Below are 26,305 nucleotides of genomic sequence, written 5' to 3' on the forward strand. Positions count from 1 at the left end.
TTTCAATGGAAGTACTAAGTAAAGTGTGTTTCATGCTTTGGATTACACGAGAGGACTATACAGAGTGCTAGTATGTACACAGACCTTACTGCTGCATGAACCACTGAACGGTCTTTTTCAGAATAGGACAATTGTTGCCGCGTAATAATCTCTGACTCCCTGTGTTGCTTAAATGCTTGCACCGGTTCCTGCTTATAAATTGTCCAAAAGGTACCCACCCCATTGCTGATGACATGGATTATGTGACCCTGTGGAAGGGACAGTGGCAGGACCAATGAGAGGGGCAGAGGAGCATGCTCCCTAGTGACAGTGCTGTTGTGCATGTTACATCTTCTGCCCATCACACACAGAGCAGTCACCATGCAGACTCCAGCACCCTCCTCACAGGACAGCTCCACAGAGACAGACTGTCCCCAGCAGCCTCCTGCTCACACCCTTACCCCTCACTGCATAGACAGCATTCTGGGAAGAGCACCCACCTCAGATGGAAAGAAGAGATCCCCAGAGGACCTAACAGAGACCTCGTTAAAAAGTTGTGAGTACTTGTTCTCCTGTCTCAGGAGTTCTCAGTCTGTACTGTGCGGTAGGGAGAGAGGGTACCGTACATATAAGTAATTCTAACAACTATATTAAGTTGTTATGGACATCTTAAACCCCTTTGTGCTGCTACTAAAATAACAATGTTGATGTATCGGTTATTAAAAGTGCTTAAAACGTATAAACAGTTGTTACAATTAATTGTTAAGGAATTATTTTTATATTTCATTAACTTTATGGTATTAAGTGTTATTTGTATGGTTAGGTGGTTTTATGTGGTAGACTAACAAATATACATTTTAGTGCTGCGGTTTCCAAATCACTTATTCAAACTAAAACAATGTTTAGCTGTTTTTTATTGCTTAACTGTTATTATTTAAGTATGAGTTTCTCTCTCTTTGGATAGTTAAAGTTTTTATTTTTTGGAAATTGTACACCTGTGCAATATATTATACTAATTTCCATATGCGCACCCATTTGGTAGGCTTTCATCCTACCTATGTGTTTAGTCACTAACAATTATACATTTTAGTGCTGCGGTTTCCAAATCACTTATTCAAACTAGAATATCGCTTAGCTTGCATTTCAATTAATGATGTATCTTTATAGATAAACATATTTTTACAATAAATAAACTAACTGAAATGCAAAATAATACAATGATAATATGGTTCGAATTACATCAAATGTTCAGGCTTTATTCTTAACCCTGTAATAACTGGTGATACCTGCCTTGCATGCACTGCAATTTAGTAATATGAGCTTTATATCCCTATCCCTTTATAAATGGTGGTACTTGTATATCACAATTTTGCCTATGACCACAATATTTAAATATGTGGTTGAAAACTAGATATCAGTCTTTTTAACAATGCATTCAATCTACAGTACTTCAACATAAAAGCATTACTGTATATGTAACTTTAGGATAAAAACACAAACTCATAATGTAAAAACACACAGATAACAATCAATCTCCCAGGGATCTGCATATATATAATAGTGTGTTATCTCAAGCTTCTTTTCCTTTTGTAAAAATATATTTAAACAATTATAGATTGCCTGCTTTATACTGTACCTGTAGCTTGTATACTATATAGATTTATTTATATGGCACCATAAAATGTATGCAGTGCATTAAGGCATACCAATCTAATATACTGAGAGGAACAGCACCCACAGACATAAGAACATGGTGTGCGAGATGGTCATGCTCCAAGCCTAACTAAATACGCAAAAATCAACTTTCTCAGCTACATTCTCTTCCTTACATGCCCTGTGTCTTATAAAATATATACAGTAATATATATATAATTATATATATATTATATATATATATATAATTTTATTTTTACCTAAGGTGCATTCTTAACCAAGTCACAATAGCATTGAATTATAAACTATGTATGAAACATTAGATGTGGAAAATGATAACCAGAAAAGCATTAAATCTATGACTTTTGTTCAGGTCTCACAGGTGAAATAGCCTCTCCTGTGAAAAGTATCTATAATCCTGCACCCCATGTCCAGCATACAGTGGGAGAAAGTTCACCAAGCAGAGTGTCCAACGGGAGCATCCATGCAGGAGAGGGACCAAGGAGGAATGATGAGGATCGAAATGCAGAAAAGAAAGAACAACCTGAGAAACAGTCCAGTACTGGCTGTGACCCGTCCATATCCACAGGGGCCGAGAAAAGGAAGCAGCGACGCTACCGCACCACCTTCAGTAACCTACAACTAGAGGAGCTGGAGCGGGCCTTTGTGAAGTCCCATTATCCAGATGTATTCACCAGGTCATTTTCATTAGTTTACTTTACCTTTCTGTTGCATTGATAGCCTGCCTAACATATATATATAACTTTTAAAATATCTTCAAACCTAACCATGCCATTTAAAAAATATATCATTACCCAGCAATGAGCTATCTCCTTATAAATATCCTGAGAATGGTATAAGCTCTAAACATATGCCACTCCAAACCGCACCAAGATACAGGAATAGGTAACCTTAATGCACAATCGGCTGCTGAACCACACCATAGCCTAGGATATGGGTTAATTTGTAATGGAGACAGAACACAACTGGGATCCTTTAATATGAAGTTACCTTAGTACTTAAAAAGTGTCCTTACTCTTCATTTTGGGTGCCAAACACAGGACAATTATTCATTGTTAGGGTTTATAGGGAGTATATGTGGACTTTTCCTGGATGAACTATATTATGTGAAAGCCCCACTGAAAAAGCCTAAGCTGGGCTCCTAAAAATCTCCTATGATGATTGGGCATTGGGAATGAACACACTCCTCACAGGTGAAACTTGCACATTTAATAAATTAACCATTAATACCATTAATATTATTGAAGCGTCATGTATAATAGATTTTCCATATACAGAAAATACAATGCAAACACAATAATCAAAACAGTAAGATGATACAAATATACATCTCTATATATTAAGCTGACATTATAAATTTAATTGTAACAGTGTAATATCTTTTGTAAATATATTCAACAAATAAATTGTCATTTATATAAATAATATATAACAAATTAAATTAAATTAAAATAAAAGAACTGTCTCCTTCCCTTCCCAAGCACCCCACCCCCTCCCCCCACTGCCGGCCCACCTAGTCAGGATCCGCATCTAAAATGATAGGCGGATAATTATCGACCATTCGCAGTAAATACCATGAAGTAGTATGGAGACTTTGGTGTATTTGACGTCTCATATCTATAGACAACATAGAAAAATGTGAGTTCTATTCTTACCCAATTCATCAGTGGGTGAAGCAATGGTACTAAGCAGAGGTTACGATGCACAAATGTATCTTCCCCTCCTGGCTGTATCTAGGAGTCTCAGTCCTACAACAGCCCTTCTACAGTATAATACAAGCAAAAAATCTAGACAGTCTTAGAAAAATTGGGACAAATGATAGCCATTTTATAAATCTAATACCACTGAGATAAAGGCCGTTTCAAAAAGTCTTTTGTATTCAGGGACCATTAAAAAGTAATATTTCATATGTATGAATAGTAGTGTGCCTCCTGTTCACTGTCTATCACTGTCCTATGGGTATAAAGATTGCTATAACTAAGACTAGTGACACTGTACATTTGTTCACTTACAGTTTCATATAACTGGATTCTAACTTTAAGATTTAGTATGATGAATTATCAGTTACAAATTGTAGTATGCCCCATGCTTTTGTGATGCTATCTGTCAGATATGACGGGTACAAAAACATTATTTCAGGCTGCCATGAAAGTAGCTGACTGACACATCCAGTGTAATGGACACGTAAATACAAGTGGTTGTTCCCAGTCCCAGATAAATCACTGAAAAGTATAATCACATAATATTTGTAAGACTATGGGCTGCAGCCTGACGGGCAACACAGCAGGTTTATTCAGGAAACAACACCATACAAGGCATTAGCTCTGTATTCATTACAGGATGTGAAACTTTAATGCACATTAACTTTAATTTACATGCACAGTACTTAGTACAAAATTCATAGTGTATCTGAGCCCCAGGCAACTACTGATGTTTCCAAAATGTAAATTAAGTAATCATTAACGCAAACAAAACCTGTAGTAATTAAGCATTCTATAAAATTATATTTTCAAATACCATAAGGAGTTTGCAGACTGGTTTTCTCGCACAAATAGTTTTATTATTTGAATCTGTGATGGGAATTAAAATGCAGTAAAAGCTGTTACTCAACAGATTGTGGGAAATAATAACAGTTTTATTAAAAGGTTTTAAACTAAAATGAATACACAATATTTATAGCAAACAAATAGTGATATAATGTGTCTCAAAAAAAAGTGATAACAACTAGTGGAAACTCCCATGGAGCGTAGAAAGCATTAGATTTGGAATTATGGGAATAAATTCCACATGTATTATTACAAAATATTGCATACAATAAAACACAATAAAATAATATTCAAATTGAATTAGTACATATACAATAAAAACGGATACATATAGAATAAATGGACTACGGAATAACTGATAACATTAAATTTCCCTCACTACTGCAGTTGGAGGAGATAGTAAAAGTTGATTGTTTGCACAGTAAACAAATAGATATCTCCTGTAAGACACTGGTAAAGTTGATATTAATGTAATGATGGTAGATTAATCCACAATGGTCTCAAGGGCTCAAAGTTGAATACTTCATTAATCCTGGAGAAATCCGGGTATTAAAAGACATCTCTTGGACTTGTTACAATTCTGCAATTTAAATAATTTACTAAAGTAGCAGCTGCAAAGTTGTAAGCATCACTGCTCTCTGCACAGACACCCAGCATTCATATATAAATATAAGTATATATCTATGTACAAGGCTGGATTCAGTGACATGAGATGACCAGTCAGTGAGAGAATAACTGAGCCCTACTGTAAGTGTCTGATTAGTAGTTATAAGCTGTATAACCTTATAATAGAAGAGTCCTGTCATCAGATCTCTCTGGTTATGCTCCACAGAAATGTAGAGACATAATTATAACTATAATGTATTATTATGCTATTTATATTTCACAAAGGCAGCAAACAGTTTAATTGCAATGTTTATGTGGGGTAATTCTTTATTATCTAGCCAACTTAGAAAGGAATATAAATCTATTTAGCTTGATAAAGTTACAGCTCTTATAAATGACTCTGTAACTATGAAATTACAGCAGGAAATAATATAGGTTGTGTCCCTATATTATATAGGAGCTAAACAGAAAACATGATATATTTGGAAAAGTCAGTGTAGCAGACATCTGTGCCTACATGTCAGTATGATTAATTACTATTTTATACTTTCTATATACTGGATGCAGAACATAGGGACAGGTGTGTACTATGAACACAAATGATGAGCTGCACACACTTTATATACATGGGGACTACATATACCGCGCACTGGACACAGAATGACTACTTTCTGTACACACTCACTTTCAATACATTTTGGCAAAAATAGACTAAGAACATATTTTGGGATTTTCACACACAACAAGATACATGATACTAAGACTGTATCCATCCTTACAGATTAATAATAGTACTGAGAATTACAACCAGATATTGAGCTAAGCACAGGTATATCGCTGCCCAGCATCCCGTCCACAGGCAATATAACTACATCCCTTTTGTATATGTATACAGCATTATATGAGAGAAGTACATGCAGCAATGATCACTGTATTATTCAGATGGTCAAAAAGATGATAAAAAAAAACACAGGGACATTCTCACAGGCAAACATTTCCAGGGACAAATCTTTACAACAAGGGACTTAGAGCCACTTAATAAATATGTTACTTAAATTACTTCTACCATCTCAGGTTTAAGGTTAATCTACATGAACGGTTTCTTGAGCTTCATTTCAAACAGGATGGGATACTTAAACCTTTATTGCACACCTGCTCTGCTGTCCCTATGCACAGCAGTAATGTACACAGCTCTGAAGTTACTACAAGAAAATTATACTACCGTTTTTCCCCGATAATAAGACACTGTCTTATTTTTTTTTTTGGTCAAAAGAACTCCATAGGGCTTATTTTCGGGGTAGGGCTTATTTTAATTGACATTGACAGCATCATGCCCTCAGACCTGCTTTTATCCCCATCATGCCCTCAGTCCTGCTTTTATCCCCATCATGGCCTCGGTCCTGCTTTTATCCCCATCATGGCCTCAGTCCTGCTTTTATCCTCATCATGGTCTCAGTCCTGCTTTTATCCCCATCATGCCCTCAGTCCTGCTTTTATCCCCATCATGCCCTCAGTCCTGCTTTTATCCCCATCATGGCCTCAGTCCTGCTTTTATCCCCATCATGCCCTCAGTCCTGCTTTTATCCCCATCATGCCCTCAGTCCTGCTTTTATCCCCATCATGCCCTCAGTCCTGCTTTTATCCCCATCATGGCCTCAGTCCTGCTTTTATCCCCATCATGGCCTCAGTCCTGCTTTTATCCTCATCATGGCCTCAGTCCTGCTTTTATCCCCATCATGCCCTCAGTCCTGCTTTTATCGCCATCATGCCCTCAGTCCTGCTTTTATCCCCATCATGGCCTCAGTCCTGCTTTTATCCCCATCATGCCCTCAGTCCTGCTTTTATCCCCATCATGCCCTCAGTCCTGCTTTTATCCCCATCATGGCCTCAGTCCTGCTTTTATCCCCATCATGCCCTCAGTCCTGCTTTTATCCCCATCATGGCCTCAGTCCTGCTTTTATCCCCATCATGGCCTCAGTCCTGCTTTTATCCCCATCATGCCCTCAGTCCTGCTTTTATCCCCATCATGCCCTCAGTCCTGCTTTTATCCCCATCATGCCCTCAGTCCTGCTTTTATCCCCATCATGCCCTCAGTCCTGCTTTTATCCCCATCATGCCCTCAGTCCTGCTTTTATCCCCATCATGTCCTCAGTCCTGCTTTTATCCCCCTCATGGCCTCAGTCCTGCTTTTATCCCCATCATGGCCTCAGTCCTGCTTTTATCCTCATCATGGCCTCAGTCCTGCTTTTATCCCCATCATGCCCTCAGTCCTGCTTTTATCCCCATCATGCCCTCAGTCCTGCTTTTATCCCCATCATGGCCTCAGTCCTGCTTTTATCCCCATCATGCCCTCAGTCCTGCTTTTATCCCCATCATGCCCTCAGTCCTGCTTTTATCCCCATCATGGCCTCAGTCCTGCTTTTATCCCCATCATGCCCTCAGTCCTGCTTTTATCCCCATCATGCCCTCAGTCCTGCTTTTATCCCCATCATGGCCTCAGTCCTGCTTTTATCCCCATCATGCCCTCAGTCCTGCTTTTATCCCCATCATGGCCTCAGTCCTGCTTTTATCCCCATCATGCCCTCAGTCCTGCTTTTATCCCCATCATGGCCTCAGTCCTGCTTTTACCCCCATCATGCCCTCAGTCCTGCTTTTATCCCCATCATGGCCTCAGTCCTGCTTTTATCCCCATCATGACCTCAGTCCTGCTTTTATCCCCATCATGACCTCAGTCCTGCTTTATCCCCATCATGACCTCAGTCCTGCTTTTATCCCCATCATGCCCTCAGTCCTGCTTTTATCCTCATCATGGCCTCAGTCCTGCTTTTATCCTCATCATGCCCTCAGTTCTGCTTTTATCCTCATCATGGCCTCAGTCCTGCTTTTATCCTCATCATGGCCTCAGTCCTGCTTTTATCCCCATCATGCCCTCAGTCCTGCTTTTATCCCCATCATGCCCTCAGACCTGCTTTTATCCCCATCATGCCCTCAGTCCTGCTTTACAATTCTTTACTTACCATTATTTTTTTTTCCTCTTTTTTTTTTGTTAGGGCTTATTTTTGGGGTAGGGCTTATTTTGGACCATTTTTCAAAAATAAGGGTAGGGCTTTTTTTCGGGGTAGGTCTTATTATTCGGGGAAACACAGTAGCAGCATAGCGGTCATTGGCTAATGTAGCGTACTGTGTTACAGACACTGTTCCCTCTATGCAGAATCCTAATTTCCAAATCACTCAATGTAGCTGAAACACTGTCTGACAGAGCAGTTTATTTTCCAATCTATGGCAGCAACTATGTTTATAGGAAGGAGATTCCCAGTTTAACATGGGAGCAGTCAGTGAGTAGCTTCTAAATTATAATCTAGATAAGTGGTTCTAAACTTAGGGGTTCTCGTTGGGACAGTCATGGGTGCTTAAAAAATTTCTGTGGTGGGATGGGACATCCAGGTGATAATTAAATACATAGAAAAAGCAGTGTCCTAGGGATCTTTAGCCCTGTGCATCACAGACACTGATAAGAAAATGAAAAAGACCATCCCTGTATCCAAGAAAAAGAACGCAGATGTGGGCTAGAGTCTTATTGTCAATATTACATTTTCCATAAATTGTAATATGTAAGAAATATATATGTATAATCCATTCTACTCTGTTTTAAAATCTTTTATAGCACACTTATTACATATATATATATATATATATTTAAAACAGGGGAGGTACTGGCGCCAACTTATATGCTCAGCAGAGGATTTCTAAAACCACAGTATGTAATACATTCTCCCGAATGCAACAGGGTGTCAGCTGCACCTAGTGTATATAGACCTTTGGATGAGGCCTTTAGGTGAAAATGGTGTAAATTTACTAGGTTTTGAGCGACTGACGTATATCTTGTGACAAAAGTGCAATTGTGCAAAAAGATCTAGTGCATAAACTAATAGGATAAAATGTGACCAAATGTTTAAAATATTATCAATTTAATATAGTATGTAAAAACATATATCAGAACAAACAAACACAAATAAATGCTTATACATGTCTCAATCCTGATCATAGGATTTGGCCAAATAGTTCATATACAGGCACGTTTGTGCAAATATTGTATATAAAGTGCAATGGTGGTGCTGATAAATAATCAATAAAAAACGGTTTAAAGGGTATTCCAATTAATATACCGCAAACATATAAGATCAAAGTAAGAAATAAATATAGCAGCACGGGAGAGTATACAAAAAGACAATAGATAAACAATAAAAATTTCGAGGCTAAATTCAAAAAGTTTTTAAAATTGCTTAAAATATAGTTGAATAGCTTGAAAGAATTCATATGATGCTTATCTGTGGTAAGTTAATTTCAAGGGACAGCTGCCTCTTGCCTGAAATGAACTTACCACAGATAAGCACCGTACAGTTCATTATACTTTAGTTAGTCTGCAACAAGTAGCCTGTGACTCGCCACTTAGCACTGGTAGGTCTTCAACAGCTTAAGCATCATAGATTACTTGCTTACCCATCAACATATATTATGAAGGGTTTGTTCTACTATTATTTGTAACACACTGACAGATTTGCCTGTTTCCTTCAGCAGAGAGGACCTTGCCGTGCGGCTGAACCTCACTGAAGCAAGAGTGCAGGTATGTATTACTCCTATTTTCTGATACATAGGGCCTAATGCTGAGTTGATCTTATGGCGGTTTTGTATTATTAAGTGCACAAATTTGCACTGTGCATGCCCAAAAGGAGAATGCATAGAAATACAAATAAAAATGCAGACTTACTCGCTCCTGGCACTTACTGTACACCTCCTTATAACTGGAGAGACAGAAAAGGGAAGAGAAGGGACGTGGAAATACATGCAGAGTACAGCAATGGTTTAGCCACACAAATTTGCAGAGCTGCAAAACACTCCTGTTAGGAGCAGTGACGTGCGGTGAGGTAAATTGTTTGGGAGGCACTGGCTTGTATCAGCCAGATTTACAGATACATATATGAACCTGAGGGCTCATGTGGGCATTATACAAAGGTACAGCAGTAACTAGTGCTGGTAATTTGTGTATTTTGATCAGGGATGTGCGGAAATGATAGACAGGGGAGGCAGTGCCTCACCTGCCATACACTTTTTACTCCAGAGTTTTGACTATAAAAATGATTAGATAATACAAAGAAGATATTTATAATATTTTCTTACATTTTTTCTTCTCATTTTTGTAGTCAAAACTTTGGAGTATATTGAAGTATGACAGGAAGGTTCTGCTAACCTGCCTCACCTGACTGCACATCACTGGTTAGAAGACATATATTTTACATCTACCACAGGCCTGGGCAGGTTCAAAATCATAGCAACGATGATGACTTAGCATATACTGTACCAGGCACATATGTTCCCAATGCCGAGCTAGACACATCTCAAGATTTGTATGGCTCTGCACATGGGCCAGAAAAACACTATTTTTTCCTGCTGTTTTTCTTTGTGTCATTTATGCTGGTTTTATGAACAGCTTTGCATCAGACCTATAAACTTTACTGGAAGACACAGGAATATGTATTAGAAAATGTATTTTAGGACCTCTTGTGACCAATGGAGCTCAGTCTACTGGTATTTTGTAAGTAACTGTGTCTAAGTGACGTTTTTATATAACGTTCTCTAGCTAAGGGCAGTAATCAGTTATGGTACTGCTCAACAGCCGCTTGTGACACAAACAGACATTTTTGCCAGCAATATTAGACACTATCCTATCTTTTGCAAACAGTCTATGGGACAAATATTTTCCATATACCTGTACTAACTAATTGAAATATTTGATCTCAAAGCATTATACAGCAGAATGACAGATGATTGTACATCTTACATAGATTAATTTGCAGCAGCGGAGAGAGCAGGCTATGCTATCACAGAGATAAGAAGCAGTAGTATATTAACTAAATGTCATAGGGCAGGTTCCCCCTTTCATTCTAAGATGAAAAGATTGTGTTAACAATTTCATTGTTTGCCCTTCATGAAGCTGAATTAAGGTTTCCATTATTTTACTGTACAGTATATCCAGTTTGCTGAGTTAGAAAGGTTCTTGCTAGTCTTGTAGCACTGTCCTGAGGTCAACCACCAACTGAATTAATTTTGTTTTTGTTTTTTAAATATATATTTATGCGCTAAATTCCTCAAAAACATTTCCTAGTACAATATTGTCTATTTTTCACTAAAGTTTGTACTGTACATTAGAAATTATATCTTTCATATATTATAATTACATATGAAGCTCCACACTCAGAAATGTTGTTTGTTTACAGTATTTTCTTTACATTATAGTATGTTGGGCGTGAGGATGCATAATTATACTCATCAATTAGGAATTAGTGAGGAATATTAACTTTCTATTTTCCGTTGTTACTGTTCATTATTTAAGAGGCTGTTTTAGATGTAGCATCATGTAGACTGTAAATTATGTTATTTATTTTGACAGGAAAATTTCTTCTTAATAGAAAACAATCTCTTTAACAGATGATTGAGGTGTTGTTAGGGCTACTTCTGGAAAATTATGTCAGATGTAGACTAGAAAAAGACATATAGATTTCTTCACCTATAGCAAGCCGCCCTAACTATAGAACGATATATGCTCAAAAGTACTTGAAGGCCCCCATGACTTCAATTTCAAAGTAGAAGGAACTTATAAGTGTCAGCTACCATAGGAATATGGAGACTAGCTTTAGGTATGGGCAGGTAGCAAGACAGCATGTATCAGTAAATGTAGCTAGAGATCATAACAGGTAACAGACAGTGTATACCAAATATTCCCCATGTAGCCAAGGTCAGGGCAGTAATAATGTGTTCCAGCTAAACATAACCAAGTCTGGGCAGTAGCAGGCATTGGATTGCTGTGAAATTTACCCAAAAGGTCAGGACAAGTTAGAGAACAGTGGAGGTTTTGAACACTGCGCAAGAGCAGGACTTTGAGGCTCTGTACTCCTTGGCATTTAAACTCCCCTTAACTAATTAGATCACTGATATGGAGTAGGCCCTGTCAGTGAAACAGCATTGCAGCCATATGACTATCAGGAAGTCTAGTAGCGACATCCAAGTAGCCTAGCAACAAGCAGCCAAGACAAAAATAAAGATGACTGCGACTTCATGCACAGGAGCCTTGCTTGGAGATGTAAGATTGGGGACCAGGGGGTAGATGTACTAAGTCTTGGAAATAGATAAAGGAGAAGGAGAGATAAAGTACCAACTAATCAGCTCCTGTCATTTTTCAAACACAGCCTGCAACATGACAGTTAGGAGCTGATTGGTTGGTACTTTATCTCTCTCCAATTTTATCTATCTCCAAGGCTTAGTACATTTCCCCCAGGATGGCATAACCTAAAACTTCTTTTCATACTATGACAGTTGCATATACACTATAATCTTCTGCAGCATTACCTCTGGTGCATTTATTGGTTTATCACGTGAATACAGTCTTGATATACACTTTCAGCATGCTTTATATGAATAGTTTGTATTTTTACCTATTTTTTCTGTTGCAGGTTTGGTTTCAAAATCGAAGAGCCAAATGGAGAAAACGAGAGAAAACAGAGCTGCTGAGTGGTCTCCCTGCCTTCCCCATCAGGCATCCTTTAGGACTATATTTTGATCTCCCTTTAAATTCCAGTCACCTCATGGACCCTGTCTGGAAAACATTGCCTCTTTCAGCAGTGACATCAGCACCAGTCAGCCCAGCCTTCCCCCCTGCACATCTCAGCTCACTCAATCTGAATCACATGTCCTGGACATCACTCTTCAGAAACCCTGTTTTGAGTCCTTACTTTGGAAGGTAACAGATTCCTGTTTACTCCAGATCTTCTTCTACACCAAAATGATTAGAGTATATTTTCTTAAATTTGTCACATGTTAACCATATCCAATGACAACTGCCATCCTTAGATGTGTTGCATGGTGTCATTGTAAGTAATGCAGACACCGGGACAATACACTTTCATATATACTGTAGTATATATAGTGCTTTATTGGCTATCACTGAGAGAACCCTTATTGCACTAGAGCTTTGAAAAATACAGTGAGCATGTCTGCAGATGTAAGCAAAGCAGTGGCATCGCTGTCCCTCCCCATGGTGACACCCGGTGTGGGGAGGATTGTAGTGGAAGCGTGACCTCGTTGATAGGGCGTGGCTTTGTGTATAGGGGGCATGTCATGAGGCCTGAACCATTTTAGTCATTCTGGGAGTACCGGAGATGTGGACTGCCCCTGGGGATCAGTCTGTGTGCAGTGCCGGCTCCTTCACTGTATTAGGAGCCGAGTTCTGCACGTAATGCTACAGTGCAGCACCCAGCTCCTGTCACCGAGGAGGAGTCGACACTTTGGTGTCACCCCTCAGCGGCCCGCACCCCCCTTGTGACAGTGTCTTCTGGGAGGCTTGGGATGTAAATACTGATATGACATAGCCTGTTTTCTTCATCTTAACTCTCTATGAGAATACTTTGGCTGCCAAAGTTTTCTCATAGAAGGCAGTAGATGAAGAAACCAGGCCATGTCATATCAGTATTTACATTCCAAACCTCCAAGAAGACACTGTCCATCAATGCAGAGCTGTTTGCAGTGTATATTTTTCAGGACCTCTACACTTTCTTATTTTTGTGGAAAAACAAGCTCATTGTATTTTTAGCAAAGTCCCACCTAGAGGACCCTCTTTGCTCTCAGAATTTAACTGAGAAATGTTATAGATCATGACCTCATCCTAGAAGTTCTCTCATGTTGAACAAGGACACTCTGATCTGCCTGCTGAGACAAACTTGCCTCATACAAGCCCTTATTGGAGTAAATCTAGTGCAGATTAAGGCCACAAAACAACTCTTATGAGACCCACATGATCTTTATAATGGAGGATACAAATGGTAATCTATCAATTTGGCTGGGGAAGAGGCATCTATAACTAAGGTACCTGTAATTTTAAATATAAAGGCGCATTACATTTCACACTTTCAGATATGCAAACCATTCTAGAATTGTTTGTCCTTTCAGACATGTGAGGGAGCACACGTCCTGGAAAAAATGACTCATTATTTTCTACATATACAACTTGAAAAGAAAGATTTTTGGGGGACTCTGACATCTGGATACATGATGTAGAAGCAATGGATAGGTAATTTCCAAAAAGTAAAACTCCCGGCCAAAATGACCCGCCAGCTGAGTTCTACAGAAATGTGCACCCCTCAAAATACAATTGTATCTAGGTTTTGTAATGCTTATGAATCTTTCCTTGAGACTGAGACTCTTCCAAAAGCCATGTACAATGTAATTATAGACATTATTCCGAAGCTGCAATGGATACCTTATGTTGGTAATCAGACCTACTGTATATCACAACTAAGGGGCTGATTTAGTAATTTGCTCCTTAGCAGAACCATGTTGCACTTCAGGTGGGGCAGATGTAAAACATGCAGAGAAATTTATATGAGAGGGGCGTGTTCTAACTCAGATCTAATTGCAGTGTAAATATAAAGCTGTTCTGCATTTGTGGGCTACATGCAAAAACAGCCAGTATTTACCCTGCAGGCAAACAAATACATGTATTTGCATTACTTGCATTGCAGCATGGTTTATATAGGTGTACAGTTGCACCCTTTTTGTAGTTTGCTCCCAAATCAAAATCACATTAAAAAGAAAAAAACTGCTGGATAGAAACAGTCACCAACTGACACAGTACAATAATATATTGTAACAATAAAGATATTTTGCTACACAGTATAAACAACTGACTAGTCACTGCAAAAATGATTCTGTGTTCAGTCTGGAATATACATGGAATCAGCTATGCTGATTATACAATGAACTAGAATATAAAAATAATGACACATGAACCATACATACACCCTGAATCGAGGTTCGCGATTCGGTATCCGGTCATTATATCTACATTGTCTAGATAGACAATGTTTGGGTAGACAATGGAAGATAGACAGGCAATAGGTCGACAGGGACTGAAGGTCGACAGGGTCTGAAGGTCAACACACTAAACGTCGACTAGTAACAAGGTTGACAGGTACTGAAGGTCTACATGGTCGTTAGGCTGACACTCATATAGTCGGCATGCAAATGGTCAACACCCTTGGTGCCCAACCCTAGCCCCTAACCCTAACTGTTGGAGTAAGTGCCTTACCCTAACTGTCGGGGCAAGTGCCTAACCCTAACCATCAGGGCAAGTGCCTAACCCTAAACATCGGGGTAAGTGCCTAACCCTAACAAAAAAAAAACATGTGTTGACCATTTGCATGTCGACCTTATGAGTGTTGACCTAATGATCATGTCGACCTTCAGTACCTGTCGACCTTGTTACTAGTCGACCTTTAGTGTGTTGACCTTCAGACTCTGTCGACCTTCAGTCCCTGTCGTCCTATTGCCTGTCTATCTTCCATTGTCTACCCAGACATTGTCTATCTAGACAACGTAGATCTAATGACCAGATACCGAATCGCAAACCTCGATTCAGGGTGTTTGGTGGGAAAGAAAGCCTCTTGTGCTCAGTCTGGACAACGTGAAGGTAAGCAAGACAGCAACTAGTTTCGTCCAACACTTTGAGCTTTTTTAAGCTCAAACTAAAATCAGCCCCTAAATCTCAATCTTGCACAACTGAATCAAGTGATATCATAATTTGTTCACTGAGACTTAAGGTGCCCACACACATACCGACTTGCTCCCAATCAGCCGATGTACACGATTTCCCCTGAACTCTCCCCAGGCAGTCGTGGTCACGATTTGGAGTTAAAAATGTCCAATCTGACTAAAGATCTATCTTGCAGCCAATGCATTGTATCCCAGATTGGCTAATCAGCCCTACAGCACGGCAGATCTGAAGATGCGAGGTACGACGAGCGGGGACGCGCATCGGCATCGTGATCAAGAGTAGAAACTCACAATTTGTCCATTTTTTACATGATCTGTCATCACGATTCATTGAAATCGGCCAAATTGGATGAAAAGTCGGTATGTGTGTGGGCACCTTAAGTGGACATGATATCCAGTTAGTTTAGGAATACTAAAATCTGTTTTTCAAACATGCAAATCTTTAATGAGAATAGTAGGAATATAGAGCTGAGACAGTTCTTCTGAAAAGCAGGAAGAAGTGTCCTGTCATCACATCGGAGCATATCAGTCTTCAGTGTCATGGCTGAATGTGCGTTTGGATGCTCACCAGGTTACGCTCGTGCAAAGTGAAACAAATGCACTGTGCAGCGGGAACAGTTCCAACCCACCAGGGATGGACCAGAAGACCCCTCTCCAGCAAGACTTCCCCCATAGAGGAAAGTGGAACTTCTTATATAGCCCCAGTAATAGTGTCCCCACAGAAAATTATGGAGACGGTTGCTGTGAGCACTGTTATTCTGAAGGCCTGATTCAGTAAGGATTGCTATTGCGATCGCAGCTCCATAATGGACGCAGTCTCACTATGAAAATATGCTAATGATTGCAATCGCAATGCCATTGTAGCCTAACATAAGGGTGCCCACTTTACCTTACACACATCCGTAATACTTACCAAAACTGCAAAACCATAAGTAACATCGAGTACCATCGCAGCCTTACGCACACTTGCACAAGGTCAGACCTTACTCAGGAATTGCTAACTTCATCGCACGCAGTGAAAATCCATGCTGCATATGGCATCACAGTGGCTAATTTATGCACACCCCTGCAACGGCGTTCAAACGCACTAGCACGCCTGCGTTTCGCCAACCACCCCCCTGTCACCACCCCCCAAATGTTACTTCCTGTCAATCACTCTGCGATTGGTCTGTGTAGTCACTGCGATCGCAGTCTTTGCACACTGCGATGCATACGCAGGCGCAGAACACAACAATCAGCCAATTGCATGCGTAATCACAGTTTTGATCGGTAATGAATCAGTCCCTGAATGCTGAAGCTATCTCCGATATCTCTTGTGTTATAGTTTTCTTAAATAGGGGTGACATCTAATTCTGCCTTAAATATGCAGAAACAGACAAGATGTTACCTGAGGTATTTTTCAACACAGAATCATGGTACACCCTAACCAGTTACAGCATGATATACTGTAGCCATAATTCAACAATACCACCCAGCCTTTAAATTTTGATATTTCATTTCAGGTTCCTCAGTGTACTGAACCCACTTGTCACCACATCTCCTTTGCTTATGAAAGACCCAACTTCCAATTCAGATCCTGAACTGCCCATTCTAAATGATTCAGTTGCCAGAGATTGGAAGTCACCATCGTCCAGTGCTGGAGGCTTGAGACTCATCTCTAAGGAACACTCTGAACATACATCTCCTATAAACTTACTGCCAGGCTTTTCCAGCATCAGCAAAGACCTATGCTAATAAATCGGAAACAGTTGCCAAAGGCACCATCTCACAGTGCAGATTCTGGTCATAAGTGAAACACTGATGATGAAATTAGCATAATCATCTGCGTTTTTGTTCCTACTTGATAACACAGAATGAGTCATCAAATCACAGCCACCCCTTCTTCTCCTACCTCCTTCAAGCGAGACTTGATTAATCTTCCATCTATTTTTTACAAAGATGGATCAAATAATGATCACATTGAAATCAGTGGTGGAAGAAATGTACTCTTGTATACAGTAGGTATGTCATGCATTATGCTGCACACACACATTGTAAAGGGATATATTAAGCAGTCAGGCACCACTTATTTCACAAGAAGGATTAACAAATAAAGGAAAATTCAAGCGCTGGTGAGGGTTGTTTGTCTAAAGCAGCTACTAAACAGCTGAGTGGTCACCTCCAGTAGAAAGAAGTAAAAAGACAATATATACTGTAAATAGCAGTGCTAGAGAAAACAGGTATTAAATTGTGCACCAGTAAGTGGATAATCTGACTGATAAAGGGTAGCAAAATATTTAATATAAATAATGATAAAAAATCAATGCTTGTACAGATAAAAAATGGTGAATAATACACCAATAGAACAGAAACTCACATGATACATATAAATATAAAAAAATCAACATATTGCAAGCATTCAAGCTTGTTCCTATATAAACACTGGACCCTATTTAGAGAATTAATAAATGCTGGGACTCTTGTTAGCATGGGGGCATGATCCGCAGATTGAGTTAATAAAAATCACCGCTGGAGGATAATGTCTCAGATAGATAGGTAAACAATGCAGTATCCCATGTGTTGTTAAGTCCTCACCATATATGCAATGACATGGTAGCAAAGCCTCATCCACTGTTCTGGAGAATTCCAATTGCCTGAAAGACAGTCCCAAATGAGGTGATGTGTTGAAAAATGGGTGTGGTGCTGGTCCAAGCGATAATGGCAAGGAAAAGTTCCTTGGGGTATAGAAGGGGTGGACGACTGACGCGTTTCGCTGCTGTCCTGTGCAGCTTTATCAAAGGTGACTGTCCGTTTCATGGTAAGAGATATATACCCCTCTAATTAAACAATGATTTCCATCTGGTGCGAGTTCTTAATTACTTAAGTTCATTAAACAGAAGTTTAAAACCATTCATAAAGCATATGTTAAAATATAATGACATGAAGGCAGACATTGTACAAATTGTCATCTTATTAAAACAGAAAAGATCATAATACATGTTACTATGTTTAGTGTCAAAGCCAATATCTGGTAGTTGAACCCCGCCTGGAAAAAGAATATTCCCAAAGGCCAAATGTTACGCCTTAGGAGAAACTGTTCCGATTTAACATCTTTCGAAAATACAAGTTGAACCTATGATAAAATCTTCTACAGAACGGGGCTATCCTGAACAATTAGGGAGGAGAGCCCTTGAAGAAACTAGAAAGGCAAATAGAGAAGATCTCCTTATCCAGAATAGAACAAAAGATCATCAAAAATATGAGAGATATTATGTTCATCTCTACATATAACAACAGATACTCTGAAATTAAGAGAATCATACAGAAGAACTACAATATCCTCAAACAAGACAATATATTACAGAATATTCTACCCCAGAAACCATGTTTTGTTTTTCGGAAAAATAGATCACTGGAAAATATATTAGCACCCAGTTTTTTAAAACGTCAGGAAACATCAGAAAAGAACCCCTATATGATGAATAACTGGCTTCAAAACAAAAATAAACAACAGGGTTTCTTTAGCTGCGGCAAAAATAGATGCATTACATGCAACTATGTACAGTACTCAACAAAACTTGCACCATCAAAATTGAGGGGGAGGAGAATCTATATGTTCTAAAGAGTTTCATGAATAGTGACTCCATCTACATTATATACATGTTGGTATGTAGTTGTAATTTGAAATACATTGGAAGGACGACGTGTCCGCTTAAAGTTTGCTTTTTCCCAGTGTATCCAAACTATTCCCGCATACTGACTTGTGCAATAAACCCTGTATTTCTCTCTGTTTTTATATAATATATAATAGTCTTTCTCCCTCTCCCATTTCCCCTCCCTCCCCAGTCTCTCTCCTCCCCCCCTCCCTCCCCCCCTTTTTTCCTTTCATCAGCACTTCACACACAAAATGAGACTACCTCAAACAGTTAACAATAGGATGATTCCTTTTGGTAATAACAGTTTGACACAGTTACTATGGCAACCGCAAATACAATAGTTTACCTCAATTAAGTACTTTCCCGAAACGCTATTTAAGTGGTTTTCAATTAAGATTAACACTATTAAATTAGAGATGTATGGGTTAAATATGTAACCGAACTATTTTCTGTCTTAAAATATGAAAATACATAAGAAAGCGCTGTTTGCACTCAATTGACAGGATACAACGTCACTCTCTGCAGCTCATATGCTGGAAGTTCCCGGTCAACTACTGACTAGTAAGCAGGGGAATCCCGGCACAATCTAAACACTAATGTGCTATGGTCGGATCTCTCTGACGAGATACTTACATCAGATGATCCACGCATTCAGTAGAATGACCAATAGGAAGATTCAGAGGTTAGTGTTACTTATGAGGGGTATATATCTCTTACCATGAGACTTGGACAGTCACCAATGATAAACCTGCACAGGACAGCAGTGAAACGCGTCAGTTGTCCACCCCTCTATACCCCAAGGAACTTTTTTTTGCCATTATCGCTTGGACCAGAACCGGACCCGTTTATCAACACATCGCCTCCTTTGGGACTGTCTTTCACGCAATTGGAATTATCTCCAGAACAGTGGATGAGGCTTTACTACCATGTCATCTCATATATGGTGAGGACTTAACAACACATGGGATATTGCATTGTTTACCTATCTATCTGAGACATTATCCTCCAGCGGTGATTTTTATTAACTCAATCTGCAGATCATGCCCCCATGCTAACAAGAGTCCCAGCATTTATTACTTCTCCAAATAGGGTCCAGTGTTTATATAGGAACAAGCTTGAATGATTGCAATATGTTGATTTTTTTATATTTATATGGATCATGTGAGTTTCGGATATAAGCAGTTGTTCTATTGGTGTATTATTCACCATTTTTTATCTGTACAAGCATTGATTTTTTATCATTATTTATATTAAATATTTTGCTACCCTTTATCAGTCAGATTATCCATTTACTGGTGCACAATTTAATCCCTGTTTTCTCTAGCGCTGCTATTTATATATTGTCTTCTTACCACTTATTTCACAGTAGACCTACAGTACTTGAACAACTGTGTGGACTGCTATTACCCCACTATCGAGATACATAAGTAGCATACAAGTACTATCAGCATTGACTGCCAGCTGCTGTTCTTTTTCTGATACAGTGTAATTGGTTTTAATTTCTTTCACATTGTTGCTAATTATTATTTTTATTTCTAAAACTAGATTACTGAAAAGACCGGATATAGCAAAAACGTACATACTGTATCCTGATAAGGTCCCTCACCTGCTGCCTAAATATTCAGTGAATTAATGTGAACGGCTGCTCTGAATATAAAGAAGCTTAATGTGCCTTTCAGCACAAAACACCATTTTGGTCTGGTGTGATATATTAAGTTGACATTCAGAATGCTAACATTCACAATGTCGACATCAAAATGTTGACATTGCCAGAATGTCATCATTGTGAATGTAGACAGTTGGAATGTCAACAATGCAATTTCCAATGCACTTTTTATGTAACACCCTAATCCTAATTTCAGCCTATCCCCAATCTAACCCTAACCCTACAATCTGGTGTCAGCATTCTGACAAAGTCAGAGTTGACATTGTGAATGTCGACAGGTTGGGATGTCGACATTCTGACTGCATTCCTTTTGGCTATCCAACTGTGTAAATTGAATTGGCTATGATAAAGATAAGGAGCATTAAAAAAAAATACAACACATCAAAAACTTACTGACAAGTACATATAGAGAAATGGGAACAGAGGACCTCATTCAGAGCCGCTCGCAAGATGCGATCGCTCGCTTGCAAAAAGGGGCCAGGTATGCAAATCAAGCGCTCGCTCTTTGCGCTGTAAGGACGCCCTCTATGTCTTAGTGAGCGACGGCAGTTAGCGTACGCTGGACTATAAAACCTCCCACCTGTCACTCGCAGCACACGTCATCTCCAGGAAGTGTCTGATTAATCGTGAACATCGAGGGCCATCGGAGCTGCTCGCAGCGCTTGGGGTTGACCTAACCTACCCCAAGCACTGCGAGCAGTTTAGGCTAAAAAACAACCAAGTCACATGTGCAATGACGCTACTTTGCTAATTATGCACACCCATTAAACGCCGTTCTGACGGTCAGACATGCCTGCTTTCGCACAACCACTCCCCCATTCACAAGCACCTGCCCCTGTTACCACCCACAAACGGCGCAATCTGTCACTCAAAGTAGTGCCTGTCTGTACTATGAGCACTCGATTGTACATCGCAGACGCTAGTTTGCGCACGCGCACTGCGACTTAGACGCTTGCGCAGATGGGCGAAAATCACTTCTAGCAAGCGAGCGCAGCTTAGCGAGCAGCTCTGAATGAGGTCCAGAGTGTACACAGAGTATAAAATAATTGTCTATTATGAGTAGAAATTCAACCAAACATCACACTGCACAATGGGCCTGATTCAATAGGGATCGCAATTGAGATTACGCATGGAGACCGGCGATTGTAGTGTACTGCGCATGCGTATACATCACAGTGCACGTGTGCGATGGTACCACTGCGATCGCAGAGACAACCATACCCATCGCAGGGTGATTAACAGGAAGTGCATTTAAACGCTGTTACAGGTGCGTGCATAAATTAGCCACTGCAATGGCAGCGGAGTTCTCACTTCTTACAGGAAGTTTAGAAGTGAGAACTCCGCTGAGTACGGTCTGACCTTGTGCAATTGTGCGTGAGGCTCCGTTGTTACTTGATGGTACCGATGTTTTAGCAGACTTGCCAGGTATTACGGATGTGAGTAAGGGGAAGTGGGCATCTTTATGTTGGTCTGCGACGGCATTGCGATTGCAAACATTAGCATAATTTTGTAGCACATCTGCATGCATAATCGCAGCTGCGATCGCAATAGCGATCCGTAGTGAATCAGGCCCAATATCCAGGCCTAGCAGAAACAAAGAATAAGATAAATATAAAATGTGTTTTCCCAATGTCCCCAACTCAGATAGGGGCAACAGAGCCACAGGACAGAAAAATGAACTACAAATGGTAGATGACACAAACGCAAAGAAGCATCACAGAGCTTTCTCATCTTAGGTTAAACACCACTTCAGAGAAGCCGATATCATCTCAATTCAATGGAATTAGAAATGGTGGACCTAGGCACACACAAGATGTATCTAATTCACAACATGATGCTAATATATTGTTATTTTGTAATCTATATTATAAACTAATAAGTCACCCATTTGTTTTATTATTCCCTTTTGTTAACTTAACTTAATCCTAAACCTAGAAATAAACACACTGACACATGTATATGGAATTCAAAGAGATCACAGCCAGAATTTATTGATCAAATTGAAATTCTAGAATAGGTGGCAAGAAGAAAGCAGTGCTCCAAGGCCACAGCCCAGTGGATATCAATACAAATAAAAAGGGGCGGATCCCCGCCCTGCACAGACTGACCTGGGGCAGTACCATCCTTCCCTAATTGGCACAGCATTGGTCCCTCCCTTGGAACAATGACCATGTCCCCCATATGGCGGTGACAAACTGGCCACTCTCAAAGGAAGAATGCTACCACAGGCACTCCTGCACTAATAATAGGCCGCCCATGAGCACTGCTTCCCGCCAAAGCCCGGTTCGCAGAACCAGGCCCGCCACCAAAACTGTGACCTTCTTAATGAAATTGAAAACTGCAGAGGTCATCGGTCAACCGCTCTAGCCGCGCGCTCGTGAGATGTACCCCGTCGGGCCTATGCAAGCTCTCTGCCCCGTGACATAAACTTGGGTATTGTATGACGCGTCCACCAAACGCTAAATGACAAGCGTGCAATGGCCATATCTGTTCAATACCCACGAACGCGACCAAATCATTGCCTCCCAAGTCTGGCCCCAAACTTCTCCTCTGCTGCCCATGGGGCATCTAGCAGGCACTTACAGTGCATTTCTCGTAATCCTAAGCAATGCCACTTACGCACTCACAACCAAAATTGGGCATGTAACTCCAAAGGGTGCTGGCTAGCCCAGTAAATATAGGAATTTTCCCACACCCGACAGTTAGCACTCACCGACAACCCTGTCCGAAAGTTCACCTAGACAGAATTGGCATTTATACAGATAGATATTGGTATTTAATACAAACAGAAATTGCTATGTATAATAACAACAATAATCTAACCACAAGGAAAGGGAAACAAATAGTTGGGTGACCCATCTGAAGATGAAAAACAGCAAAACCTCCTTGAGGGCAAAAGCTGAAAATCCTTTCAGAATCCCTAGCGGCAGTAGGCATAAGGCCCCTGGGTTTCCCAACAAACTCGCAAGGAGCGCAACTACTTAATGCTACTTGTTTCAAATACGACTTCCACTGCCCTAGCTATAATATAATTCTGAAACACCCTCGTAAAGTACGACCTGGACAAAAGGGAGTTAGATTAACATGGATAACCACTGCCCGCCACCTGGAGGGCAAACCCTATTAAAGTACCCCAAAGAGCAACTGGCCAAATCACTGGATCTGCATGCATCTGAATAGAAATCCTTCGCTCCCTGCCAGTTAATCTGTCTTAGACCCATCTATTCAGCACAAGCTCAATACCGGTTTGATAACCACCTTATTTTAACATTAAACCTGATAGCGCAGAAATCTTAGTAGCAGCAACTAGCTCACCCATTCTAAAAGCCCTAAAGTAAGCTAATGAAAATGCTAATCAAAAAGGGGGGGGGGGGGGAAGGCGCCTAGCACTTGACCGAAGCCACTCCTTTACTGGCCCAATCAAATCCTGTAATAGGGCTGCGTTGATGGGGCTCCGCGCAACGCCTTTGTTAGGACACTCCCTTGCCCACCCTATTAAATACCTTTGTTAATACTCTCTTGCCCACCCTATTAAATGCCTTGTTTAATACAAATAATTTGTCAGGATCCGCCAAACGTGCAACTTGGAAATTATACTGGGTAACACTGGAGACAAGCCGCCTTGGAACGACCCCTGTCATAGCAGCTACAGACAAACTCTGCCATACAATCATTAACCATCTGAAACCGCCCGCTCTTGGAAGCTAAACACCTTGCCAATCGCACAAAACTAGCGTGTAGGTCTTAATGTACTTGGTGCCCATGACTTCCGTGCTAGTCCCTGGATGCCGGCGTGACAATCCGCCAGGCATGGAAGGGGAAGGAGAAACCATGTAAATTAGCAGGAGGCGCGAGCGAATGAAACATGTCCTACTGAACGATATAAGATGTCCACTATCTTGGTAGCAACGCCCGAAACATGCCGTGCCCTAAACTCAATATTCCTTAAACACATAGATGCCTAACCACTGCGAGGCCGGATCCAAGTCCGTCCTAGATTAGAGCCTTCTTATACCACACCTAAGTTATCACCAAACAGGATTTGCCTAATGCAAGGCTTGCTGGACCGCAGTTCGACCGCCACTACAATTGAAAAATTCTCAAGAATAAGGATGTTCCTGTCTAGGCCCTGAACCCCACAGGAAACCGGCCAAGGCTCCCTGCCACACTCCCCTTCAAATGCACCACTTAATGAACAGGATGCATACGTAACGGTCTAAGTTCGGACTTGGCTACGGGTGACGTGTGCAGAACTTTACTCCATTGAATTTGCGCATAAAAAACAAACAAATGCGCAGCATGTCCACTCCGCTCCAGAGGGACACATATGAGGTGACGAGGCTTCCTAACCCCTGCTGTGGCTCCTTCTAGCCGTCTACTGAAAAAACGACCCCTATGTATGACTCTAAATGCCAAACTGAGGGGGCCCGATAGCGACTGCAACTGTACTAGCGAAACTTTTTTTTTTTTTTTTTGCCAAAATGAAATGCTACTAGCAACTCCCCAAAACGCCACGCCTTCGCCCTAGGCAAGCGGCATAATCCTATCAAGGTATCGATTCCTATCCGCAAATAAGATAATGCGCATAACTAAACCTTCTTACCTGTCACGAGCCATCGGGGCTCCCATAACGACTAAACTAAGGAAATTAATTGAATACTGGCAAACTCTGGTATCTACTAGCCCCATAACATGAAAACATCCAGGTAGCGGGACACAACAGTATGTCCCAATACCCGCATGGACAACTACTGCAAAAAGTAACTAAAACCTTCAACTAAAGTACACGAAATGAAAAAGCCAATCGGCCGGCATGTAAAAACAGTCATCTTAACCACAAGGCCATAAGGGCTTTCCCTCTGTGTAACGTAATTGAGCCCTGCAACTCCAAACCCCAAATATTTAAAGGACTCGGGGTGAAATGGGCAGCAGTCAAAAAGCAGATGCGATATCTACCTTAGCTAGTAGAGCCCTCCCCCCGTTTGTTAAACGGCGCAGTGATCTGACAGATATTTTGTGTGATTGCCGAACCCTTCCATTTATGTAAGAGACTCTGTAACAACCCCAATTTACCCAATTCCTTCTACGACACCCCCTTCAAGGCGGTGCACCTAAACCCTACCAAAAGTGGGTGGAGCAAAAGGGGCCACGCATGGGCCCCCACCCGACTTCTGCGTTCAGATTCCTCTCAGAAACCACGGATATTCTTGTGTCAAAGATAAATGCAAACCCACGCCAAAACACCCCAAATTAATCAATGACGGTGCTTTTCTGAACACCTCTGCGCTGCTGCTGCAATATTCTCCTTGACCCTGTGCGGCAGACCAACGCGTACACCTTGGCTGGATGAATGCTCCCACAGAGCATGCAGATATGACTGTATCCACAGCCTGCCCCATATGACCCTGCGTGTTATTACACGCGTAGCACTACCAGCGGCTGATGCCCACAGATCTGGGCAGGCCAGAAAGGGCTGCTTCCGACCAACCGAGGATTCCGCAGGCAAGCTAAGCAGTTGGTCGAGCAAGCCAAACCTCAACATCCTTGAAACCTAATTGAAAACACTGCCTGTCCCTCCTGTTGTGTCTGGACTCAAG

General features: G+C 40.7%; 1 protein-coding gene across 1 annotated transcript; it reads left to right on the forward strand.

Annotated features, from left to right (window-relative positions):
• The first annotated feature begins 360 nt into the window (after window positions 1–360).
• On the forward strand, window positions 361–17,141 carry ESX1 (ESX homeobox 1). The gene is made up of 5 exons (XM_088482890.1): window positions 361–539; window positions 2,040–2,330; window positions 9,384–9,429; window positions 12,314–12,600; window positions 16,910–17,141. Exons 1-5 carry the CDS (start codon window positions 361–363, stop codon window positions 17,139–17,141), a joined length of 1,035 nt encoding a protein of 344 aa, XP_088339016.1.
• The last annotated feature ends 9,164 nt before the right edge of the window (window positions 17,142–26,305 follow it).

Source organism: Taudactylus pleione, unplaced genomic scaffold, assembly GCF_031769625.1.
Source record: "Taudactylus pleione unplaced genomic scaffold, aTauple2 ptg000296l, whole genome shotgun sequence".
In the NCBI taxonomy this organism is placed as follows: domain Eukaryota; kingdom Metazoa; phylum Chordata; class Amphibia; order Anura; family Myobatrachidae; genus Taudactylus; species Taudactylus pleione.